The sequence below is a fragment of the Aulonocara sp. 'chitande type north' Nkhata Bay genome, linkage group LG4 (assembly GCF_057382095.1).
Source record: "Aulonocara sp. 'chitande type north' Nkhata Bay isolate Kocher_YH1m ecotype deep benthic linkage group LG4, A_spYH_male_GT1.1, whole genome shotgun sequence".
Taxonomy (NCBI): Eukaryota; Metazoa; Chordata; class Actinopteri; order Cichliformes; family Cichlidae; genus Aulonocara; species Aulonocara sp. 'chitande type north' Nkhata Bay.
The window spans coordinates 30,889,419-30,915,466 of NC_141347.1; the positions used below are offsets into that span (position 1 = coordinate 30,889,419).

The following is a 26,048-nucleotide window of genomic DNA, read 5'->3' on the forward strand; positions in this document are numbered from 1 at the left end:
CGCTCAGAAAAATGAGGACATTTTTGAGGTCCTCATTTTTCTGAGCCTTCTAAAGTGTTCTAGAGGCTCCCAACATGCTCCCAAACCAAAAATCTCGAAAGTCCTGAAACATCACAATTTTATGAAAAAGTGTGTTTAAGTGTGTTTAGCGTTTTTGCTCACTTTCAGTTTCGCCGCCTACTGGCCAGTTTTGGAACTTAACACACTTTAAACACACTTTCAGTGACGTCACTCTGCGAGTCCTCATATTGTAGGTGTGTCAGACACAATAACACATTTGACCCAGGTTATACCCTTCTGGGGCTTAGCGGACACATGCGTGGACAGCACCTTTTAGTTCTTATGTCCAAAGTCGTATTCAATGTTGAAATGGAGGTGAACTTTATTTCAATCATTCGTGGAATAGTAACAGATGAATTTTGAGGCTTCTGAAAATTGTTCGTTCAAACCTTGCCAATTAAACAATCATTCTAACACACATCAAAAACTTTTCACATTTTTATACATATTAAGGTGAGCTATAAGCAAGGGTAACAACAGTTAAATCAGGCAAATCTTGACAAAAATGAAGGTCTTTAGATTCAGTTATCAGTACCTGCACAGCTTGGTTTCTTTTGTTGTTGACAAAATGTATCGAAATATAAAGTTTCAACATTTGTCTAATTATATTACTATTAATTAATGAGTCTTACTTCTCAAGATCAATGCACAAATTGTCTGACCTTCACTATGCAGAATGATGTGTGTGCAGATTTTGACCCTTGAAGAGTTTATATTAATCTACATTAATATAATTGCATCTGCAATCTGCAGTTGAACTTGGAGATTCCTGCCGCTGTCATCTGATTCAGTATGATCATCAGGCTCAGTCTCGACTCTGTGTATCTACAAGAATTGATGAAAAAAGTCAACACTTTATTAATTATATTTTAAATTCAACTTACCTTATACTTTTTACAATATAGTATAAAATGCATATTGTTTCTTTAAAAACTAATAACACACTATTAAAAACTGCAGAATGCACAATTCCAGCTTCATTTAGTAATTCAATTAGTAAATAAAAGTGAGTAATTAAGTCACTTAATTAACTAAGCAACTGTAAATGTCACAGAAGTACAATTCAATTTCAATTCAATTTTATTTATATAGCACCAAATCACAAAAAAAGTCGCCTCAAGGCGCTTCATAGATACAGAGAAAAACCCAACAATCATATGACCACCTATGAGCAAGCGCTTTGGCGACAGTGGGAAGGAAAAACTCCCTTTTAACAGGAAGAAACCTCTGGCAGAACCAGGCTCAGGGAGGGGCGGCCATCTGTTGCGACTGGTTGGGGTGAGAGAAGGAAAACAGGATGAAAGACATGCTGTGGAAGAGAGACAGAGGTTAATAACAGATATGATTCAATGCAGAGAGGTCTATTAACACATACTGAATGAGAAAGGTGACTGGAAAGGAAAAACTCAATGCATCATGGGAATCCCCGGCTGCCTACGTCTATTGCAGCATAACTAAGGGAGGATTCAGGGTCACCTGGTCCAGCCCTAACTATATGCTTCAGCTAAAAGGAAAGTTTTAAGCCTAATCTTGAAAGTAGAGATAGTGTCTGTCTCCCGAATCCAAACTGGAAGCTGGTTCCACAGAAAAGGGGCCTGAAAACTGAAGGCTCTGCCTCCCATTCTACTTTTAAATACTCTAGGAACAACAAGTAAGCCTGCAGTGTGAGAGCGAAGTGCTCTAATAGGGTGATATGGTACTACAAGGTCATTAAGATAAGATGGGGCCTGATTATTTAAGACCTTGTATGTGAGGAGTAGAATTTTGAATTTAATTCTGGATTTAACAGGAAGCCAATGAAGGGAAGCCAAAACAGGAGAAATCTGCTCTGTTTCTAGTCCCTGTCAGTACTCTTGCTGCAGCATTTTGGATTAGCTGAAGGCTTTTCAGGGAGTTTTTAGGACATTCTGATAATAATGAATTACAGTAGTCCAGCCTGGAAGTAACAAATGCATGAACTAGTTTTTCAGCGTCACTAAGAGACAGGATATTTCTAACTTTAGAGATGTTGCACAAATGAAAGAAAGCAGTCTTACATATTTGTTTAATATGTGCATTGAAGGACATGTCTTGGTCAAAAATGACTCCAAGGTTCCTCACAGTATAACTGGAGGCCAAGGTAATGCCATCCAGAGTAAGAATCTGGTTAGATACCATATTTCTAAGATTTTCAGGGCCGAGTACAATAACCTCAGTTTGATCTGAATTAAGAAGCAGAAAGTTAGCGGCCATCCAGGTCTTTATGTCTTTAAGACATTCCTGCACTTTAACTAATTGGTGTGTGTTATCTGGCTTCATGGACAGATAGAGCTGGGTGTCATCTGCATAGCAGTGAAAATGTATGCTATGTCTTCTAATGATACTGCCTAGGGGAAGCATGTATAATGTAAACAGAATTGGTCCTAGCACTGAACCCTGTGGAACTCCATAATTGACCTTAGTGGGTGAAGAGGACTCTCCATTTACATGAACAAATTGTAGTCTATTAGACAGATATGATACAAACCACTGGAGTGCAGTACCTGTAATATCTACAGCATGCTCTAATCGCTCTAATAGGATATTATGGTCAACAGTATCGAACGCTGCACTAAGGCCTAGCAGGACAAGCACAGAGATGAGTCCACTGTCAGAGGCCATAAGAAGATCATTTGTAACCTTCGCTAAAGCGGTTTCTGTGCTGTGATGAACTCTGAAACCTGACTGAAACTCTTCAAATAAGCCATTCCTCTGCAGATGATCTGTTAGCTGTTTGACAACTACTCTTTCAAGGATTTTTGATATGAAAGGAAGGTTGGAGATTGGCCTATAATTAGCTAAGACTGCTGGGTCTAGAGATGGCTTTTTGAGTAAAGGTTTAACTACAGCCAGCTTGAAGGCCTGTGGTACATAGCCGATTATTAGAGATAGGTTGATCATATTTAAGATTGAAGCATTAATTAATGGCAGGACTTCTTTGAGCAGTTTTGTAGGAATGGGGTCTAAAAGACACGGAGGATTGGAGGAAGTAATTATTGAAGTTAACTCAGAAAGATCAATTGGAGAAAAAGAGTCTAACTTAACATCAACGGTACTAAAAGTAGCTGTAGATAATGTTACATCTGTGGGATGATTATTGGTAATTTTTTTCTCTAATGATAAGAATTTTATTTGTGAAGAAGTTCATGAAGTCATTACTAGTTAACGATGGTTGGCTCAAAAGAGCTCTGACTGTTTGTCAGCCTGGCTACAGTGCTGAAGAGAAACCTGGGGTTGTTCTTATTGTCTTCAATCAGTGACAAATAGTAAGATGTTCTGGCTTTGCGGGGGGCTTTCTTATAAATCAGCAAAATATTTCTCCAATTATGATGATCCTCTAAATTTGTGACACGCCATTTCCTCTCCAGCTTACGAGTCATCTGCTTTAGGCTACGTGTTTGAGAATTATACCACAGAGTCAGGTACTTCTGATCTGAGACCTTAGTTTTCACAGGAGCTACAGTATCCAGAGTCATATGTAGTGAGGAGGTAAAATTATTATTAACAAGATAATTGACCTCTGTTGGGGTAGCGTTCAGATAGCTGCTCTGCTCTGTGTTGGTACAGGTCATTGAAGATGATAACAGTGGGTGGATTACATTCTTAAACATAGTTACAGCGCTTTCAGAAAGACATCTGTGATAAAGTCTACTCTCCACTGCTGTGTAATCAATTATTGTAAATGTAAATGTTATCAGGAAATGATCAGACAGGAGAGGGTTTTCAGGAAACACTGTTAAATGTTCAGTTTCTATGCCATATGTTAAAAACAAGATCTAGAGTGTGATTAAAGTGGTGGGTGGGTTCTTTTACATGTTGAGAGAAGCCAATTGAGTCTAATAACAGATTAAATGCCATGTTGAGGCTGTCATTCTTAGCATCTACATGGATGTTAAAATCACCCACAATAATTATTTTATCTGAGCTGAGCACTAAATCAGATAAAAAGTCTGAGAAATCAGAGAGAAACTCTGTGTAAGGCCCAGGTGGACAATTAGATGATAACAAATAAGACTGGTTTCTAAAAATTTTCAGCTGGGGTGGACAATGCTAAGCATCAGGCTTTCAAATGAATTAAAAGTCTGTCTTGGTCTTTCATTAATTAATAGGCTGGTGTGAAAAATTGCTGCCACACCGCCCCCTCGGCCTGTGCTTCGAGGTTTCTGGTAGTTAGAATGACTCGGGGGTGTTGATTCATTTAAACTAACATAATCATCCTGCTGCAACCAGGTTTCTGTAAGGCAGAGTAAATCAATTTGTTGATCAATTATTAAGTCATGTACTAACAGAGACTTGGAGGAGAGAGACCTAATATTTAATAATCCACATTTCACTGTTTTACTCTTTAGTTAGGATGTGGATACTGTATTGTTCTTTCTTTGTAATTGTTTATGTTTAAGTTGTTTGTTGCTGGTTTTTAGTTTGTTTTTTGTCTTTTTGGAAGCTGACACAGTCTCTATGGAGATGGGTTTTTGGGGGGGTAGCAGGAGGAGAGAAGCTGCAGAGAGGCGTGTAAGACTGCAACTCTGCTTCCTGGTCCCAACTCTGGATAGTCATATTATGGGGGGTTTAATTAATTTGTCCATATTTCTAGAAATGAGAGCTGCCGTCTCTCCTTATAAGACCAGGTTTCCTCCAGAAGGTTTGCCAATTATCTATGAAGCCCACATCGTTTCTGGGACACCACTCAGACAGCCAGCAATTTAAGGAGAACATGCGGCTAAACATGTCACTCTTGGTCTGATTGGGGAGGGGACCAGAGAAAACTACAGAGTCCCACATTGTTTTGGCAAAGTTACACACCGATTCAATATTGATTTTAGTGACCTCCGATTGGCGTAACCGGGTGTCATTACTGCCGACGTGAATTATGATTTTACTGAATTTACGTTTACCCTTAGCCAGCAGTTTTAAATTTCCCTCAATGTCGCCTGCTCTGGCCCCTGGAAGACAATTGACTATGGTTTCCGGTGTCTCTAGCTTCACATGTCTGAGAACAGAATTGCCAATTACCAGAGTTTGACCCCCGACGGGTGTGTCGCCGAGTGGGGAAAAACGGTTAGACATATGTATGAATTTGAGGAGTGGACCCAAAATGCTGACACAAAGGAACGTGAAAGAAAATTTGAATATTAACAGAAAGCAAGCCGTTTATTAATCTCTACTTTTAAGATTAGGCTTCAAACTTTCCTTTTTGCTAAAGCATATAGTTAGGGCTGGATCAGGTGACCCTGGATCCTCCCTTAGTTGTGCTGCAATAGACGTAGGCAGCCGGGGGATTCCCATGAAGCACTGAGTTTTTTCCTTTCCAGTCACCTTTCTCACTCACTGTGTGTTAATAGACCTCTCTGCACTGAATCATACTTGTTATTAATCCACAGCATGTCTTTGTCCTGTCTTCCTTTTCTCACCCCAACTGGTCACAGCAGATGCCCGCCGCTCCCTGAGCCTGGTTCTGCTGGAGGTTTCTTCCTGTTAAAAGGGAGTTTTTCCTTCCCACTGTCGCCAAAGCGCTTGCTCATAGGTGGTCCTATGATTGTTGGGTTTTTCTCTGTATCTATTATTGTGCGATCTACTGTACAATATAAAGCGCCTTCAGGCGATTGTTGTTGTGATTTGGCGCTATATAAATAAAATTGAATTGAAATTAAAAGATTACAAAACAAAAGGCAGAGGTGAAGCTAAACAATAACCTAACCTGGGGAAAATATTTTTTATTAAAAAAAACAAACAAACCATGAAACCTGACATGGATACAAAGATACCTGGAACATGGAAACGTGGCACCAAAGACAACAGATGACCTGACACTGAACAAATGAGGACAGGACTTACAGTGGCTTGCAAAAGTATTCGGCCCCCTTTAACTTTCCCACATTTTGGCACATTACAGCCACAAACATGAATCAATTTTATTGGAATTCCACGTGAAAGACCAATACAAAGTGGTGTACACGTGAGAAGTGGAACAAAAATCATACATGATTCCAAACATTTTTTACAAATAAATAACTGAAAAGTGGGGTGTGCGCAATTATTCAGCCCCCTGAGTCAATACTTTGTAGAACCACCTTTTGCTGCAATTGGATTCCATTAAAATTGATTTGTGTCACGGCTGGGAAGGCGAGCCGTGTGGTGTGGAGGAAGGAGGACCCAAGATGCAAGCAGTGGATGAAAATGCTAGTGAAGTTTATTTACAAGGTGTAGTGGCAAACAAGCAGTGGGGCATGACAAATAACTGAAGACACCTAAACTGGGAAGAACTAAAATAACAGACCTGGGTGCATACGACAAAGGGATGTGCGGCAGCCGCCGAGCAGGACACCGAGTAACAGGCAGGAGAACACACAGGGCTTAAATACACACACCAGTAATCAGGGGATGAGAGACAGGAGGGCAACACGGCTGGGAGGAATCAGAGCTGACGGGACAGGGGAAACGTAAACTGAACACACTCACATCAGACAGAGACCTTCACAATAAAACAGGAAACTCAGACACGGGGAACCAAACAAGACACAGAACTAAACAGACAGATTCACAAACAGACGGGGTGACAGCATAGACAGAGACACAGACTCAGAGGCAGACCAAATATAACACATAGAACTCAAACAATAATAATCATCATCATCATCATAATAATAAACTAAAAGCGCTGGGTCACCGACCCAGGACCATGACAATTTGTGTTTGTGGCAGTAATGTGACAAAATGTGGAAAAGAGGGACGAATACTTTTGCAAGCCACTGCAAGTACACAGAGAGATAATGAGGGGATGAGGAACAGCTGGGACAAGGGGAAACAAAACTAGACTCACTGCATTTAGGACAAAGACTTTCCCAATTCAATTCAATTCAATTCAATTTTATTTATATAGCGCCAAATCACAACAAAAGTCGCCTCAAGGCGCTTCATAGATACAGAGAAAAACCCAACAATCATATGACCCCCTATGAGCAAGCACTTTGGCGACAGTGGGAAGGAAAAACTCCCTTTTAACAGGAAGAAACCTCCGGCAGAACCAGGCTCAGGGAGGGGCGGCCATCTGCTGCGACCGGTTGGGGTGAGAGAAGGAAGACAGGATAAAGACATGCTGTGGAAGAGAGACAGAGGTTAATAACAGATATGATTCAATGCAGAGAGGTCTATTAATACATAGTGAGTGAGAAAGGTGACTGGAAAGGAAAAACTCAATGCATCATGGGAATCCCCCGGCAGCCTACATCTATTGCAGCATAACAAAGGGAGGATTCAGGGTCACCTGGTCCAGCCCTAACTATATGCTTTAGAAAAAAGGAAAGTTTTAAGCCTAATCTTAAAAGTAGAGATTGTGTCTGTCTCCCGAATCCAAACTGGAAGCTGGTTCCACAGAAGAGAGGCCTGAAAACTGAAGGCTCTGCCTCCCATTCTACTTTTAAATACTCTAGGAACAACAAGTAGGCCTGCAGAGCGAGAGCGGAGCGCTCTAATAGGGTGATATGGTACTACAAGGTCATTAAGATAAGATGGGGCCTGATTATTTAAGACCTTGTATGTGAGGAGCAGGATTTTGAATTCAATTCTGGATTTAACAGGAAGCCAATGAAGGGAAGCCAAAACAGGAGAAATATGCTCTCTCTTTCTAGTCCCTGTCAGGACTCTTGCTGCAGCATTTTGGATTAGCTGAAGGCTTTTCAGTGAGTTTTTTGGACATCCTGATAATAATGAATTACAGTAGTCCAGCCTGGAAGTAATAAATGCATGAACTAGTTTTTCAGCGTCACTCTGAGACAGGATATTTCTAATTTTAGAGATGTTGCGCAAATGGAAGAAAGCAGTCTTACATATTTGTTTAATATGTGCGTTGAAGGACATGTCCTGGTCAAAAATGACTCCAAGGTTCCTCACCGCGTTACTGGAGGCCAAGGTAATGCCATCCAGAGTAAGAATCTGATTAGATACCATATTTCTAAGATTTTCAGGGCCGAGTACAATAACCTCAGTTTTATCTGAATTAAGAAGCAGAAAGTTAGCGGCCATCCAGGTCTTTATGTCTTTAAGACATTCCTGCAGTTTAACTAATTGGTGTGTGTTATCTGGCTTCATGGACAGATAGAGCTGGGTGTCATCTGCATAGCAGTGAAAATGTATGCTATGTCTTCTAATGATACTGCCTAAGGGAAGCATGTATAATGTAAACAGAATTGGTCCTAGCACTGAACCCTGTGGAACTCCATAATTAACCTCAGTGTGTGAAGAGGACTCTCCATTTACATGCACGAATTGGAGTCTATTAGATAGATATGATACAAACCACTGCAGCGCAGTACTTGTAATACCTACAGCATGTTCTAATCGCTCTAATAGGATATTATGATCAACAGTATCGAACGCTGCACTGAGGTCTAGCAGGACAAGCACAGAGATGAGTCCACTGTCAGAGGCCATAAGAAGATCATTTGTAACCTTCACTAAGGCTGTTTCTGTGCTGTGCTGAGCTCTGAAACCTGACTGAAACTCTTCAAATAAACCATTCCTCTGCAGATGATCTGTTAGCTGTTTGACAACTACTCTTTCAAGGATTTTTGATATGAAAGGAAGGTTGGAGATTGGCCTATAATTAGCAATAAAGGTAAAACAGACATCACAAGGGTAATCTAATAAACAAATGAACTTAGCAAACCTAAAGAACTTATAAATAAACATCGACATCTAAACAAACTAAAACTTAAAACGCTGGGTCAACAGACCCAGGAAAGTGACAGTAAAATCATTATACACATTATACTTATTTTCTTAAATTGCTTATCTATTATCTGTATTTTAACTTGGGGGTCTAGGGGTGCTGCATGTTTATGATAACACACTGACAATATCAGGACAATTTTAGCCTTACTCTATCAGTGAACAGCATGCCCATGCTAACTTAAACTAGACCAGCAAGCTAACCCCATGTGTATTAAGTGTTACTTCAGAATAGGAACCAAACAAATTAACGGAACGAAATTAACTGTAACAGCAGTTTGCAAAACATTGTGACAGTTCTCAAGTGTTCCTACCTCAAATCCAGCACGTGTTGCTGTGTTTTTGTTGTTAAATGGACGAGGAGAGACCGTGGCTGGTGAGAGGATGCAGCATTTCGTCAGTGGAGCATAGAACGACGTCTCTGATTGGTCAAAAAGTGAGTAAAGATGCATCTGATTGTTCGAAAGCGTCAACCAAAGAGCTGCTGGTCACGGCAAGATACAAACTCGCCGGAGCTCTGCGTGAACGGCACATCCGGGACCTTCAGCACTCAGGAGAGATTTATCTTGAGGTATGTATTTACCTTTGATATCCATGCGTCGACGAAAGCTCCGCGAGGTAAAGTTGTATGTTTAACAAGCTAATTAAGGTTAGTTAAACGGAATTAAAACAATACACAACCGATTTGAACAAATTGAAAGTGGTGAATGATGATAAATGCTAAAAAATTACTTAAGATTTATCTTTAACAATAGATATTAGAAGTTAAATTTAACTGTTTTTAAATTCCCACCGGAGTTAAAGGGACCTGCGGCCTTGCATGTGCTCTGCATCTTCAACTGCAGAGACAGTCAGTCTAAGCTCAGTGTAGCTAACTGCAACACACTTTTTTTTTTCAACACAAGATATGCTTGGGGAGATTTAAATGATAATATTAATGTTTTCTTATTCAGCACAAATCAATAATATTATAGTTATTTGCTCACGGTCTGGGTCTCTGGCCCAGCGTTTCTGATGTTATTCTAAGGTTTTTGAGTTTCTTATGTTTAATGGCGGGTTAGTTGAGTTTGGCTTAACGTTATTAATATCGTTTTAAGGAGTTTATGTTAGGGCTGTATATTACCACGTTTGTATTTTCATGCCATGTTTCCTGTTTTATTTTGAAAGAGTCTGTTGCGTTCAGTTCATTAATCTCACTTCCCTGTTGTGTCAATAGAATCATTTGTGCAAGCTACTACCCTGCTGTCCCTCTGTCGTGTCTCAACCTCCAACAGGAAAGTAGAAGTCCTCATATGGTAGGACCAGTGATTGTAGTGTGTGTTACACTGTCCTCATATTGTTTTAAGCTGTGAAGGACAGGAGTGTGTTTCAGTTGCCTTCCTCATGTGGTAGGACCAACAACTCTAGTGTGTGTTACACTGTCGTCATATCGTTGGGTAGCAGAACCGTACAGTGTTAAGTTTCTATAGAATCTGGTATAAGGAAGTCAGATCCTTCTGTAATAATATTCACTGATACAAATATGATCTGTAGTTAATTAAATAGTCGGGATTTATACTAGAGAATGTTTCTGACGTTATATTGTTGTCTTTTGTTGCAGACACCAGGTGCCGAGGTCCTGTCTCAACCTCCTTCAGACCAATTGGTGAGTGACACACCCACTTCATTCTTCCAACAGGTTACACATTATTTTTTTGTATTTGGCATCAAGTATATGTGTCAGTTGGGCCTAGTGCATAAATGAAATGCACTTTAATTGTACTAAAACAATCAGTTTTAGTCGAAGTTAACCAAAACCAACATTAGCATTAGGATAAAGTAATTGTCTATACCATTTGTTAGTCCAAACTTTCCCTTAAAGCATCAGCTTGATCTTTATTCTGACAAAATTTGATATTTTTGTCGTTTTACACATGTTTTTGTCAAAATAAGCTCCCGCTGATCAGTTTACATGATTTAATTTCTGGGGAAATAGATGGCTGTACATCAGTGTTGGGTTTAGAGCTTTTATTGACAACAGCAGGAGAAGTTAGAAGTCAGGAATGTGAACTCTACATGTGTTCAGTCGTCATGTCCTCATATTGTTTTAAGCTGTGAAGGACAGGAGTGTGTTTCAGTTGCCTTCCTCATGTGGTAGGACCAACAACTCTAGTGTGTGTTACACTGTCGTCATATCGTTGGGTAGCAGAACCGTACAGTGTTAAGTTTCTATAGAATCTGGTATAAGGAAGTCAGATCCTTCTGTAATAATATTCACTGATACAAATATGATCTGTAGTTAATTAAATAGTCGGGATTTATACTAGAGAATGTTTCTGACGTTATATTGTTGTCTTTTGTTGCAGACACCAGGTGCCGAGGTCCTGCCTCAACCTCCTTCAGACCAATTGGTGAGTGACACACCCACTTCATTCTTCCAACAGGTGAAGATGGATGTTGCAGACAGGACATATCCTAACTTTTGCAGCCGTTACGATAATAACGCGCTGTTTGCACGATGAGCACAGCTTCCAAGCTCCCCTAAATTGACCGTGCGCTTCGTGTTGTGTGTGCGTGAGTCTGTGCATTTAGTGGCGTCTGTGCAGAAATGACTAGTAAGACAAGGCTGCAAACTATTCTCACAGACTTCAAGTGTGCACTTGAATCCAAAACGATCTCTCTCTCTCCCTCCGGCTCTGTTGAGATGCCACTGGGAGAGTAACGACTGCCCCTCCCCCCCTCTGCTCAGCAAACAGGTGGCTGTTTTTGCACCCCTCCCCCTCTGCTCTGCAAACACGTGGCTGCTTTTGCACCCCTCCCCCCTCTGCTCAACAAACACGTGGCTGCTTTTGCACCCCTCCCCCTCTGCTCTGCAAACACGTGGCTGCTTTTGCACCCCTCCCCCCTCTGCTCAACAAACACGTGGCTGCTTTTGCACCCCTCCCCTCTCTGCTGAGGGCAAAAACAAGGCTCATGTGCAAAGTGAAGCAAAATAACATTGACAGAGGTTCAGAGAAAGGAGAAAAAAACGGAGCAGGCTCCCGTTGTTCACTTCAAGGAGGCGGCTCTACGGGCCGTTTTGTTTGTGACCGACACACACAGTATATATATATATATTCTCAATCACATTCACACCACTCTCTTATATCAGTTCCACTACATCAAGACTATTTTATGGTGGTCAGCTGTTTTATTGTCATGTATTTTGCATAGTAAGATAACCATGTCCTCCATTCAAAAGCACTGAAAATGTCTATGGTGGTGCTGTACCTAATATTGTGCTCATTTGATCCAAAACCTATTTTTCCTTTATTTTGAAGGCTGAGGCTTAGATCCATTAGGTATTCACGAGAAAGGCATTATCGCATGTCAGGATTACAGTATATCGAAAATATGTGATTATAATGGGAGTCAATGGGGCCCAAACGGATACAAGGGTAAAAGGAGGTAGTACATATGTGAATCTTCTTTACTATACACCACACCATAGAGGGGATCATTGAATTTCAAAAATAATCCTAAAACACACATCCTGGCCAAGTTTCATGCAACTAGTCTTTAAAATGACTGATATATTGAGAATCAAAAATCCAAAGTTACCCAAGCGGGTCCCTTTTTTCGCTAGGGTAAAACGAGGGTTAAATAGTCGGGATTTATACTAGAGAATGTTTCTGACGTTATATTGTTGTCTTTTGTTGCAGACACCAGGTGCCGAGGTCCTGCCTCAACCTCCTTCAGACCAATTGGTGAGTGACACACCCACTTCATTCTTCCAACAGGTTACACATTATTTTTTTGTATTTGGCATCAAGTATATGTGTCAGTTGGGCCTAGTGCATAAATGAAATGCACTTTAATTGTACTAAAACAATCAGTTTTAGTCGAAGTTAACCAAAACCAACATTAGCATTAGGATAAAGTAATTGTCTATACCATTTGTTAGTCCAAACTTTCCCTTAAAGCATCAGCTTGATCTTTATTCTGACAAAATTTGATATTTTTGTCGTTTTACACATGTTTTTGTCAAAATAAGCTCCCGCTGATCAGTTTACATGATTTAATTTCTGGGGAAATAGATGGCTGTACATCAGTGTTGGGTTTAGAGCTTTTATTGACAACAGCAGGAGAAGTTAGAAGTCAGGAATGTGAACTCTACATGTGTTCAGTCGTCATGTCCTCATATTGTTTTAAGCTGTGAAGGACAGGAGTGTGTTTAAGTAGAAGTCCTCATATGGTAGGACCAGTGATTGTAGTGTGTGTTACACTGTCCTCATATTGTTTTAAGCTGTGAAGGACAGGAGTGTGTTTAAGTAGAAGTCCTCATATGGTAGGACCAGTGATTGTAGTGTGTGTTACACTGTCCTCATATTGTTTTAAGCTGTGAAGGACAGGAGTGTGTTTCAGTTGCCTTCCTCATGTGGTAGGACCAACAACTCTAGTGTGTGTTACACTGTCCTCATATCGTTGGGTAGCAGAACCGTACAGTGTTAAGTTTCTATAGAATCTGGTATAAGGAAGTCAGATCCTTCTGTAATAATATTCACTGATACAAATATGATCTGTAGTTAATTAAATAGTCGGGATTTATACTAGAGAATGTTTCTGACGTTATATTGTTGTCTTTTGTTGCAGACACCAGGTGCCGAGGTCCTACCTCAACCTCCTTCAGACCAATTGGTGAGTGACACACCCACTTCATTCTTCCAACAGGTTACACATTATTTTTTTGTATTTGGCATCAAGTATATGTGTCAGTTGGGCCTAGTGCATAAATGAAATGCACTTTAATTGTACTAAAACAATCAGTTTTAGTCGAAGTTAACCAAAACCAACATTAGCATTAGGATAAAGTAATTGTCTATACCATTTGTTAGTCCAAACTTTCCCTTAAAGCATCAGCTTGATCTTTATTCTGACAAAATTTGATATTTTTGTCGTTTTACACATGTTTTTGTCAAAATAAGCTCCCGCTGATCAGTTTACATGATTTAATTTCTGGGGAAATAGATGGCTGTACATCAGTGTTGGGTTTAGAGCTTTTATTGACAACAGCAGGAGAAGTTAGAGGTCAGGAATGTGAACTCTACATGTGTTCAGTCGTCATGTCCTCATATTGTTTTAAGCTGTGAAGGACAGGAGTGTGTTTAAGTAGAAGTCCTCATATGGTAGGACCAGTGATTGTAGTGTGTGTGTGTTACACTGTCCTCATATTGTTTTAAGCTGTGAAGGACAGGAGTGTGTTTCAGTTGCCTTCCTCATGTGGTAGGACCAACAACTCTAGTGTGTGTTACACTGTCCTCATATCGTTGGGTAGCAGAACCGTACAGTGTTAAGTTTCTATAGAATCTGGTATAAGGAAGTCAGATCCTTCTGTAATAATATTCACTGATACAAATATGATCTGTAGTTAATTAAATAGTCGGGATTTATACTAGAGAATGTTTCTGACGTTATATTGTTGTCTTTTGTTGCAGACACCAGGTGCCGAGGTCCTACCTCAACCTCCTTCAGACCAATTGGTGAGTGACACACCCACTTCATTCTTCCAACAGGTTACACATTATTTTTTTGTATTTGGCATCAAGTATATGTGTCAGTTGGGCCTAGTGCATAAATGAAATGCACTTTAATTGTACTAAAACAATCAGTTTTAGTCGAAGTTAACCAAAACCAACATTAGCATTAGGATAAAGTAATTGTCTATACCATTTGTTAGTCCAAACTTTCCCTTAAAGCATCAGCTTGATCTTTATTCTGACAAAATTTGATATTTTTGTCGTTTTACACATGTTTTTGTCAAAATAAGCTCCCGCTGATCAGTTTACATGATTTAATTTCTGGGGAAATAGATGGCTGTACATCAGTGTTGGGTTTAGAGCTTTTATTGACAACAGCAGGAGAAGTTAGAGGTCAGGAATGTGAACTCTACATGTGTTCAGTCGTCATGTCCTCATATTGTTTTAAGCTGTGAAGGACAGGAGTGTGTTTAAGTAGAAGTCCTCATATGGTAGGACCAGTGATTGTAGTGTGTGTGTGTTACACTGTCCTCATATTGTTTTAAGCTGTGAAGGACAGGAGTGTGTTTCAGTTGCCTTCCTCATGTGGTAGGACCAACAACTCTAGTGTGTGTTACACTGTCCTCATATCGTTGGGTAGCAGAACCGTACAGTGTTAAGTTTCTATAGAATCTGGTATAAGGAAGTCAGATCCTTCTGTAATAATATTCACTGATACAAATATGATCTGTAGTTAATTAAATAGTCGGGATTTATACTAGAGAATGTTTCTGACGTTATATTGTTGTCTTTTGTTGCAGACACCAGGTGCCGAGGTCCTACCTCAACCTCCTTCAGACCAATTGGTGAGTGACACACCCACTTCATTCTTCCAACAGGTTACACATTATTTTTTTGTATTTGGCATCAAGTATATGTGTCAGTTGGGCCTAGTGCATAAATGAAATGCACTTTAATTGTACTAAAACAATCAGTTTTAGTCGAAGTTAACCAAAACCAACATTAGCATTAGGATAAAGTAATTGTCTATACCATTTGTTAGTCCAAACTTTCCCTTAAAGCATCAGCTTGATCTTTATTCTGACAAAATTTGATATTTTTGTCGTTTTACACATGTTTTTGTCAAAATAAGCTCCCGCTGATCAGTTTACATGATTTAATTTCTGGGGAAATAGATGGCTGTATATCAGTGTTGGGTTTAGAGCTTTTATTGACAACAGCAGGAGAAGTTAGAAGTCAGGAATGTGAACTCTACATGTGTTCAGTCGTCATGTCCTCATATTGTTTTAAGCTGTGAAGGACAGGAGTGTGTTTAAGTAGAAGTCCTCATATGGTAGGACCAGTGATTGTAGTGTGTGTGTTACACTGTCCTCATATTGTTTTAAGCTGTGAAGGACAGGAGTGTGTTTCAGTTGCCTTCCTCATGTGGTAGGACCAACAACTCTAGTGTGTGTTACACTGTCCTCATATCGTTGGGTAGCAGAACCGTACAGTGTTAAGTTTCTATAGAATCTGGTATAAGGAAGTCAGATCCTTCTGTAATAATATTCACTGATACAAATATGATCTGTAGTTAATTAAATAGTCGGGATTTATACTAGAGAATGTTTCTGACGTTATATTGTTGTCTTTTGTTGCAGACACCAGGTGCCGAGGTCCTACCTCAACCTCCTTCAGACCAATTGGTGAGTGACACACCCACTTCATTCTTCCAACAGGTTACACATTATTTTTTTGTATTTGGCATCAAGTATATGTGTCAGTTGGGCCTAGTGCATAAATGAAATGCACTTTAATTGTACTAAAACAATCAGTTTTAGTCGAAGTTAACCAAAACCAACATTAGCATTAGGATAAAGTAATTGTCTATACCATTTGTTAGTCCAAACTTTCTCTTAAAGCATCAGCTTGATCTTTATTCTGACAAAATTTGATATTTTTGTCGTTTTACACATGTTTTTGTCAAAATAAGCTCCCGCTGATCAGTTTACATGATTTAATTTCTGGGGAAATAGATGGCTGTATATCAGTGTTGGGTTTAGAGCTTTTATTGACAACAGCAGGAGAAGTTAGAAGTCAGGAATGTGAACTCTACATGTGTTCAGTCGTCATGTCCTCATATTGTTTTAAGCTGTGAAGGACAGGAGTGTGTTTAAGTAGAAGTCCTCATATGGTAGGACCAGTGATTGTAGTGTGTGTGTTACACTGTCCTCATATTGTTTTAAGCTGTGAAGGACAGGAGTGTGTTTAAGTAGAAGTCCTCATATGGTAGGACCAGTGATTGTAGTGTGTGTGTTACACTGTCCTCATATTGTTTTAAGCTGTGAAGGACAGGAGTGTGTTTCAGTTGCCTTCCTCATGTGGTAGGACCAACAACTCTAGTGTGTGTTACACTGTCCTCATATCGTTGGGTAGCAGAACCGTACAGTGTTAAGTTTCTATAGAATCTGGTATAAGGAAGTCAGATCCTTCTGTAATAATATTCACTGATACAAATATGATCTGTAGTTAATTAAATAGTCGGGATTTATACTAGAGAATGTTTCTGACGTTATATTGTTGTCTTTTGTTGCAGACACCAAGTGCCGAGGTCCTGTCTCAACCTCCTTCAGACCAATTGGTGAGTGACACACCCACTTCATTCTTCCAACAGGTTACACATTATTTTTTTGTATTTGGCATCAAGTATATGTGTCAGTTGGGCCTAGTGCATAAATTAAGTGCCCTTTGATTATATTAAAATAATCAGTTTGATTGAAAGTTTCCCATATTCAACATTAGCATTACTTGTTTGTGAACATCTTAGGAGAAAGAAATTGGCATATCATTTGTTAGTCCTAACTTTCCCTTTAAAGCATCAGCTTGATCTTTATTCCTACTAAATTTGATATTTCTGTGTTACATTGTCCTCAGATTGTTTTAAGCTGTGAAGGACATGAATTTGTTTTTTTGTTTTTAGCCTTTCTCAGTTGGTAGAACCAACAACTCTAGTTTGTGTTACATTGAAACTGAACAGCAGGGATGTTTGTCATGAAGATAATAACACTCTATCCGATTTCAAACAATCACACTGTGATGAGTATTATTAGTAGATTATGTTCACATGTAAAATATTCATATCAAATGGTAAATATCCTATATTTATATAGCGCTTTACTAGTCCCTAAGGACCCCAAAGCACTTTACACATCCAGTCATCCACCCATTCACACAGACATTCACACACTGGTGATGGCAGCTACATTGTAGCCACAGCCACCCTGGGGCGCACTGACAGAGGCGAGGCTGCCGGACACTGGCGCCACCGGGCCCTCTGACCACCACCAGTAGGCAACAGGTGAAGTGTCTTTCCCAAGGACACAACGACCGAGACTGTCGGAGCTGGGGCTCAAACCGGCAACCTTCTGATTACAACTCTTGAGCCACGATCGCCCCTTAATGTAGAATTACACACTGCCCAACGCTGACTTTGCCTACAATGCAGAGAAAAAAGCAAACAGACCTATTGCATGCATTGATTCTCATATTTCACTGTTACTTTTCAAAGGCTCAAGGACCAAGTATTCCGGGGGTTCCAAGCCACACGCTTTACTCAGCTGCCCTGGACAACATGAAGGGCACCTCTGCCTCAATCACCCTGGACAACAAAAACATTAGCAACACTTCACCAAGAAGGGGTAAAGGCACCAAAATACAAAATGTTTTAGGTTAATATACTTGTGATCAAAGAACAAGTTTGTTTTCAGACATGACACTATTCAGAGCTTTTATCATAAATCATTTCATCTTATTTGATTCCCAGCAGAACACAGCACTTCAAATGGTTCATTCCAAGCATCCTTAAAGGAGCAATAAGCAATATCTTTTCACTGCTAGGTGTGCTGTTTTGCACTGCCTGTGAACCAAACCAAAGTCTATGGCTGGAGATCAACACAGAGAGAGGGATTGTGACTTCATGCTGTACTCCAGATGTAATTACACCTCTAGTTCTTCACATAGTCATTTTTAATTCCTTCAACCTAAGTATGATGAATTGTGCTTATTGCTCCTTTAAAGTGCTCCAGTAGAAAGCAAGGTTTAAGAACATTTTGTATTCACATTATAAACTAGAATATTTTCTATCTTTTCTTGCATTCACATTAAGATATTTTCTTTTGTTTCCATTTATGACAGCTGGGACGGTGAGAAGCAAGTGGACAAATGATGAAGTGAAGGTTGCTGAGCGGCATGTTTCACTTCATAAAAAGCTGCAAAGTACCAGGTAAAAAGGAATGTGACTGCTGCCTCCAAGCAGAGCCGGCAGCTCTGAAAGGCAGAGACTGGGTTGTCATAAGGTACTACAGCCACAACAGGATCATAGCATTAAAAGAAAGATGCAAGAAAAAAAGAAACAAGCAAGAGAGATACTTTGTTACTTCCACAGTTATGTCAGTATTGCAGTTTTCTGTATTGCATTGTTCTTACTCATAAATCTGTGGTTTATGCTGGGTGCTTTTTGCAATTAAATGATAAAAAAGGCAGATAATGTTCCACGTTTTTATTCACATGAACATTCACTACAAAATGAATTAATGCATTACAATATCAAGACTTAAAAAGTAGACTGACCACATTTGACCCATGTCTTTTTTTTTTTTTTAAAGTCTTTACACAGCTCAGATTTACTGTTTTATTAACACATAAATGTCTGATATTTCTGTCAGAAGTTACCCAACTGATGAGCATTACTATTGTGCATCCATGTCTATTATATTGTAATCTCAAAAGGAGCCAAGCTAAAAATGCAGAACCTACCGTTACCTGGTCCTTATAAGTCATGTATACTTGAAAATTATGTGTTTCCATGGGCTTCACAATTCACCTAAACATGAAATATCTGTGTGTGACCTTATGGTACTCATAAGTCACATAAACCTGACAGTGTCCTCACAAGTAGCATTAAATTCAGGTTTGACCAAAATTTAGCCCTAGCCAAAATCTCAACAGATGGGTGTGTTCCTGGAAGCATGGGTCAAATTTTTTGAGATCCCCATGCCTCTAGGACCTTCGGAAAGGCACGTTCCCATTTGTCACATTTTTGTCATACGTACTGATATATCACGAAAACACGTATGTGTGTGTGTGTGTGTGTGTGTGTGTGTGTGTGTGTGTGTGTGTGTGTGTTCCATTGATCATCTGAATTCATTAAGTTTCAGTAAGTATAAAAGTCTAATCTATAATTCACTAACCTATTAATTCCTTAACTTAAGGTTGGCCTTAAGTTAACGCCGAAGAACTTAAGGCCAACCTTGAAAGGCGGGTGATGAAAACTGCCATCATCAGTGACCGGTACACCCCTGGATCTAACCATAAGACTGCAACCATTGTGGTGGAGGAAACAAAAATCATGGAGGGCCAGAATTTCCCAAGGTGCTGTGTTTTGCTCATGGGCATAATATATGCTCTCAATCTGAGCTAATGCAAGGATCTGAAATATACTTTTGAAGTTGTTCAGAAGCTGTTCCTTGACCTTGATGGAACCATCATTATGTTAAAGATGTTGACTCTTTTTCAAAAATTGTTAACTGTTTTGAATCCTGTATGTGTAACATTGATCTTAAAGGTGTTTGCTGCATTGTGTAATAGAAAGATGCAAGATCTTGTAAAGTTTGGTAGGCATTGAAAGTTAACATTTACTGAACAGTTGCATGGAAGTATTACTGTAACAAAATGTTTTCTAAGTAGATTTTTTTTTTTTACCAATTGAACACATTTGTTTCTGTGGTGTTAAATACATAAAGGCATATACTATAACTTGGCTGAGATGGTATAAATCTAAATTTCTGGTTTATTTTCACTTTTTAAATACAAAGTGTTGAAATGCCTACAGTTAAAAAAGAAAGTTTTTGATAAAAAAAACTGTTGAATGAATTCCTTTCTTAAAAGCTATTACAATAAAAAAAATAAGAGAAAGCTAAAATGATGATAATAATGATGAAAATCAACAACTTAATATTTTAAATAATGAACTTTAAAAAATAGTTTTTGTAATTGCTGTAATTAATTACATAACACTTAAAAATCATTTTAAATAATGTGGAAAAAGTAATTGGAGGAAGAAAATTTTTACGAGTAAACAACTTAAAAATATGTTTTTAAGATACCAAATATTACATAAATGGTAATTAAAATCACCTTTGATTATGGAGGAAAAGTTAATTCCCCTAACTCAATATAGTTTGTTGGTTCAATCTAATTTCAACATAAGTTATCGTAACTCAAAAAGAGTAATGGAAACTGTTGCGTTAATTTTTTTTGTTGAGCTTAAACAATAGTTTTTAGAGTGCACTGCCAGTATGTCAAGACAAATATCCACACCTACTGTAAGGAGATAGTAGTCAGTGATTGTTAGAGACAATGTCATATTTATCACAGTTTAATAAAGTCCATTTTCTGAGTGATAGCAATCAAAAGGCTGTTGATGGTCACTGCTGGGACATATGCTGACTCCACAATTGTCAGCATTTTGTTTGTGTTATAAAAGTACATAGTACAGTTTGTATCAGACACAGTCACTATGATTGATGATTTACAATTAGAGTAATTTAAAAGTAGTTCACAGTGTTGGGGGGGGGGGGGGGGGGTTGTAACATTAATAAACAACATATATAGATTTGCCAACATCTTCCCTTGGCTGCTTGCTTTAGGGGTTGCCACACTGGATCATCTGCTTTTAGCATGCAGCTCCTGTACGTAGGGCTCGAAGCAAAGAATTAAACAAAGCAAAGCTAAAAACAAACAAACAAACAAAAAAACAAAAAAAACAAAAACAAAAACCTTTCCACCTTATATATGTAACTACATCAAAGCAAAACAACCAAGAGTTTGAGTATTATTATTATTGATCTTTTCAGTTTTGATTTATATATATTTTTCTAATACTCTAGTTTTAAACATGTTTTTAAACAAGGAAAACGAACTACACCTTTTTAAATCACTGTCATAATTATTCCACAAGTTAACTCCTCTAACAGAAACACATCTATGCTTTATGTTTGTCCTTATCTTGTATTTTTTTTTTTTAAAGAAACCTGTTCCCCTTATGTCATATTGACTCTCTCTGACTTTAAACAGCTTCTGAGTACTGCGCCAAAGAAAGTTATTTTGTGCTTTATACATTATCTGTGCCATTTTATATTCAACGAAATCATAAAATTTCAGGGTATTCAAATTAATAAACAAAATGTTAGTTGGTTCTATATAACATTTTGTTTATTAATCTGAATACCCTGAAATTTTATGATGTGATGGCATGATGGCTTTTCTTTTGATCTGAACATTCACATTAAAATATGTGAATTCTCTCACCTCAAGACATGTGTTTAGACAAATTGAATACTTGGTATTGACTACATCATAACATTTATGTCATGCTAATGCCTGCTTACAGACCGCTCGTTAAAGTCACCAAACCGGTTCGTAAGCGGATAAAAGTGTGGCCAGAAGGGTCTTCAGAGGCTTTACAGGACTGCTTCAACACCACAGACTGGAACATGTTTAAGCAGGCTGCCACCTATAACAACACCACTGACCTCCAGGAGTACGCAGAGACTGTTACTGCCTACATCAACAAGTGTATTGAGGATGTAACAGTCACGAAAACCATAACTGTCCGGGCCAATCAAAAACCATGGATGACAGGAGAGGTCTACAGGCTGCTGAAAGCTCGGAATGTTGCCTTCAGAGATGGAGACGAGGCAAGCCTGAGGACAGCTAGGGCCAACCTTTCCCGTGGCATCAGAGAGGCTAAGAGACAGTACTCCAGGAAAATATCTCATCACTTCAAAGACAGCAGAGACTCACGGAGCCTGTGGCGGGGCATTCAGACCATCACAGATTACAAGCCCCCACCACAGACCTGTGATAGCACTATCCCCCTGCTGAACGAGCTGAACACTTTCTTTGCTCGCTTTGAAGTCCAAAACAGCACCACTGCACAGAAGACCCCACCCCCTCCTGGTGACCAGGTGATGACTCTGTCCCCGGACAGCGTGAGGAGATCCCTCAGCAGGATCAATGCACGTAAAGCTCCGGGTCCTGACAACATTCCTGGTCGTGTACTGAGAGACTGTGCAGTGGAACTCACTGATGTCTTCACAGACATCTTCAACATATCACTCATCCAGGCTGTCGTCCCCACATGTTTTAAAGCCACCACAATCATTCCGGTTCCAAAAAAGTCATCTCCCTCCTGCTTTAATGACTACCGTCCTGTTGCACTTACTCCCATCCTGATGAAGTGCTTCGAACGACTAGTCATGCAACACATCAAGACTGTCCTGCCCCCCTCCCTGGATCCCTTCCAGTTTGCGTATCGGCCAAACCGCTCAACCGATGATGCCATCTCCACTGCACTCCACTTGGCACTCACACACCTGGACAAAAAAGACTCATATGTTCGAATGCTGTTCATAGATTTCAGTTCAGCATTCAACACTATAATCCCCCAACAGCTCACTCAAAAACTGGTCCAGCTGGGGCTCAACACCTCACTGTGCAACTGGCTGTTGGATTTCCTCACCGGAAGACCTCAAGCAGTACGGGTCGGCAGTAATACATCCAGCACCATCATTCTAAACACGGGGGCCCCGCAGGGATGTGTGCTGAGCCCCCTCCTCTTCACTCTGCTGACCCATGACTGCACTCCATCATACAGCTCCAACCTCTTCATCAAGTTTGCGGACGACACAACGGTGGTGGGTCTCATTAGCAACAGGGATGAGACCGACTACAGAAGTGAGGTGAGACGCCTGGCCACGTGGTGTGCTGACAACAATCTCTCTCTGAATGTGGAGAAGACGAAGGAGATTGTCGTGGACTTCAGGAGAATGCACACCCAACATGCTCCTCTGACCATTGACGGAGCGTCTGTGGAGAGAGTGAGCAGCACCAAGTTCTTGGGTGTGCACATCACAGAGGATCTCTCCTGGACGTACAACACCACAGCACTGGCCAAGAAATCACAGCAGCGTCTCTTCTTTCTCCGCAAACTAAGAAGAGCAGGAGCACCAGCCCCCATCATGTACACTTTCTACAGAGGCACCATCGAGAGCATCCTGTCGAGCTGCATCACTGTGTGGTTTGGAGCCTGCAATGCGTCCTGTCATAGAACCCTCCAACGCATAGTGAGAGCTGCAGAGAGGATCATTGGTGTCTCTCTCCCCTCCCTCCAGGACATTTACAGCACCCGTCTCACTAAAAAAGCCCTTTGCATAGCGGCTGATCCCACGCACCCAATGCAAAGCTTCTTCAAGCTGCTGCCGTCGGGGAGGAGACTGCAGAGTCTCCAGGCCAGGACCAGCAGACTGAAGGACAGCTTCATCCATCAGGCTGTCAGGAAGCTTAACTCCCTCCCGATTCTGCCCCCTCTCCCCTCTCTCCTCCACGGTCTCACTGAACTCTGTCACACACACACACTCTGACCCACTCACTGGCCTGCACCAGTTACCAGTCACTTTGTGGAGCATTGGACTGCCATTACCTCATAAGACTCTGTTGTTACACTATCTCTTACCGTACATTACTAAATCTCCATTTGCACTATTTGCCTATTTGCACTACTCTGCCTGGTTTACACCCAATGTCATTTACCCATTATATTGTATATTGTATAGCTTTCTTGTTATATGTAAAATTGTATTGTATTTATTTAAATTTTTACTTTTTAATTATTTTACCTGCATTTTTTAATCACTCTTATATTTAAATGTCATTTGCTATTTTATCTAGGGATTGAGAGTAACGTAGTTTCTATTCTCTGTATGTCCTGTACATGTGGCAGAATTGACAATAAAGTTGACTTTGACTTTGACTTTGACTTAAATGGTTGATCGCTCTAAATACCTTGGATTCTGAAATAACTACCCACAAGTGAATGTCAACATATCCACAATTCCGAAATCTTTTGATAAGTACTTATTCACGTTCACTTAATTTTCCCTCTCCTTTCATACTGTTTATGAAACAACAACAGCCATGAACAGTTCCAGTATGACCAGAATACACCTAACCCGCAGTGCCCTGCCAACACACGTATCTGATATCCACATTCCTGTGTTGTTCCTGGATCAAGAGAAAAATGTTGGTCTAGGATCAACATTGCAACAGACAAATCAATGCCAAAACTTTGAGATTTTTGCTGAATTTGAATAAACTTAGAGTGGCGTTGGGCAGAAATACTGTGGGACTGGGCAAAAGTGACAGAAACGGGAGCGAGCAGTAGTGGTCACAAATTCAGCGGCGCTGGGATTTTAAAAATTGTTTTGCAAAGGACCGATAAAAAGATAAATTGACACAAACCATTACCTTTGCCTGCATCATATGTAGAAATAATGTGTAATTTGTACTATACAGAGACTATGGTGTAGCTTATGAAAGCGGCCAGCAAAGTTCTCTATTCAAGTTCATCCATTCCCTTGCAGTCAATTTAGAAAATGGCAGCAGTAAAAGAAGTAGCTGGAAATGCCTAGGAAATGACAGTACTGATCTAGCCAATCACAGTCATTGTAGACTTCATCCACTCAGTGTTTAATTTAATTTCAATGGAGGTGCAGGCTCAGTTACTGAATTATGGCATTGGGTTTCAGGGAGGTTTGAAGTTATGCTGTACATTACCTGTGGTGCAGATTTAACACAGAAGCATGAATCTCACTTAAAATCAGACAAATGTGGTAGTTGTGTGATATGATTTTTGCACTTTTATCAGGCACTATACATTTATCTTCTGCTGGTACCAAAGTACTTTTCATGGTTACATTTTTTAAGATATTGTCAAAATAGTCCTTAGAGTTTTGTTTTCTAAAAATCAAGAGAATGTAATTGAGGTATTTCAGAATACAGGGTGAGAGATATTTGTAATAAAGCACTAAAATGTACAGAGCAATGGCCTTATAAAGGCAAAAAAGTTACTGGATTCATCCTGAGGCTATAGAGAAGGCATTTGACTCTGTACTTTGCTTCTGTGCTGTTGTCTATCCCTGGGAACTATTTTTTATCTGATTTACAGTCTCCCAGGTGAAGCCTGAGTACCCCTTCAGTGTGCAGCTGCAACAAGTGTTCAAACTCAGCCGGCATTGCGTGAAAAAACGTTTTAACCGGTACATCATCATAGTAGTGGTTAGTCAGGGTATAGAGGTCATATGGGTGGTTACTAAAGGGCCAGAATCCATACAGATGTACATTTTCACACAATTCCAGGGCCATGCTAACCATAATGAATCCAGTGCTGAGCCACCTTTCTTTCAGGCCTTCAGAGCTCCAGAATTGATCCAGACTGTGGAGGTACTGAGCGTTGGAGAAAACAGGTCGAATAGGGCTTTCAAAGTCCTCTATTGTATATGCAGCCCGCTGACACATAGCAGTATTCCTGCCAAAGGAGAAGGCAGGAAGGAGCAGCAGAGAGTTGCCGTACTTGTGCAGACTCTCCACAAATGGAAGGCGACGTCCAGTCAGCGCACCATACCTGTGCAAAAGAAACAGCTGACTTTGAGCAACAACGCATACATAATGTGAGGTGACAAGTAGGGATAGGAATCGAGAGCTGGTTCTCTAAAAGAACTAGTTCCCAGTGTTTGCCTATCAGTCACATTTGTTGTACTTGTCATCAGCTGTTTTAAGTTCATGTGCCAGAGGAGAAAAAAATAGCGGTGTGGCCTACAGTGTAGATTTGGACATTTAATTATTTTTTATTTAATTATTTTTGTTTTTATT

At 39.8% G+C, this 26,048-nt stretch overlaps 2 protein-coding genes across 2 annotated transcripts in view; one reads left to right on the forward strand and one right to left on the reverse strand.

Moving 5' to 3' along the window:
• The first annotated feature begins 8,718 nt into the window (after positions 1-8,718).
• LOC147332983 (uncharacterized) lies at positions 8,719-19,438 on the forward strand. Its single transcript, XM_086289853.1, has 13 exons — positions 8,719-9,376; positions 10,022-10,100; positions 10,406-10,450; positions 11,151-11,195; positions 12,486-12,530; positions 13,417-13,461; positions 14,259-14,303; positions 15,101-15,145; positions 15,941-15,985; positions 16,876-16,920; positions 17,848-17,977; positions 18,177-18,271; positions 18,474-19,438. Exons 1-13 carry the CDS (start codon positions 9,252-9,254, stop codon positions 18,483-18,485), a joined length of 801 nt encoding a protein of 266 aa, XP_086145979.1. The 5' UTR covers positions 8,719-9,251; the 3' UTR covers positions 18,486-19,438.
• Positions 19,439-24,237: 4,799 nt separating this feature from the next.
• The window catches only part of LOC147332984 (alpha-2,8-sialyltransferase 8F-like), a 28,309-nt gene continuing 26,498 nt past the window's right edge, over positions 24,238-26,048 (reverse strand). Inside the window, exon 7 of the mRNA XM_086289856.1 lies at positions 24,238-25,800. Coding sequence (XP_086145982.1) covers positions 25,323-25,800 — 478 coding nt within the window. The 3' untranslated portion in view covers positions 24,238-25,322. The remainder of the gene's footprint in view (positions 25,801-26,048) is intronic.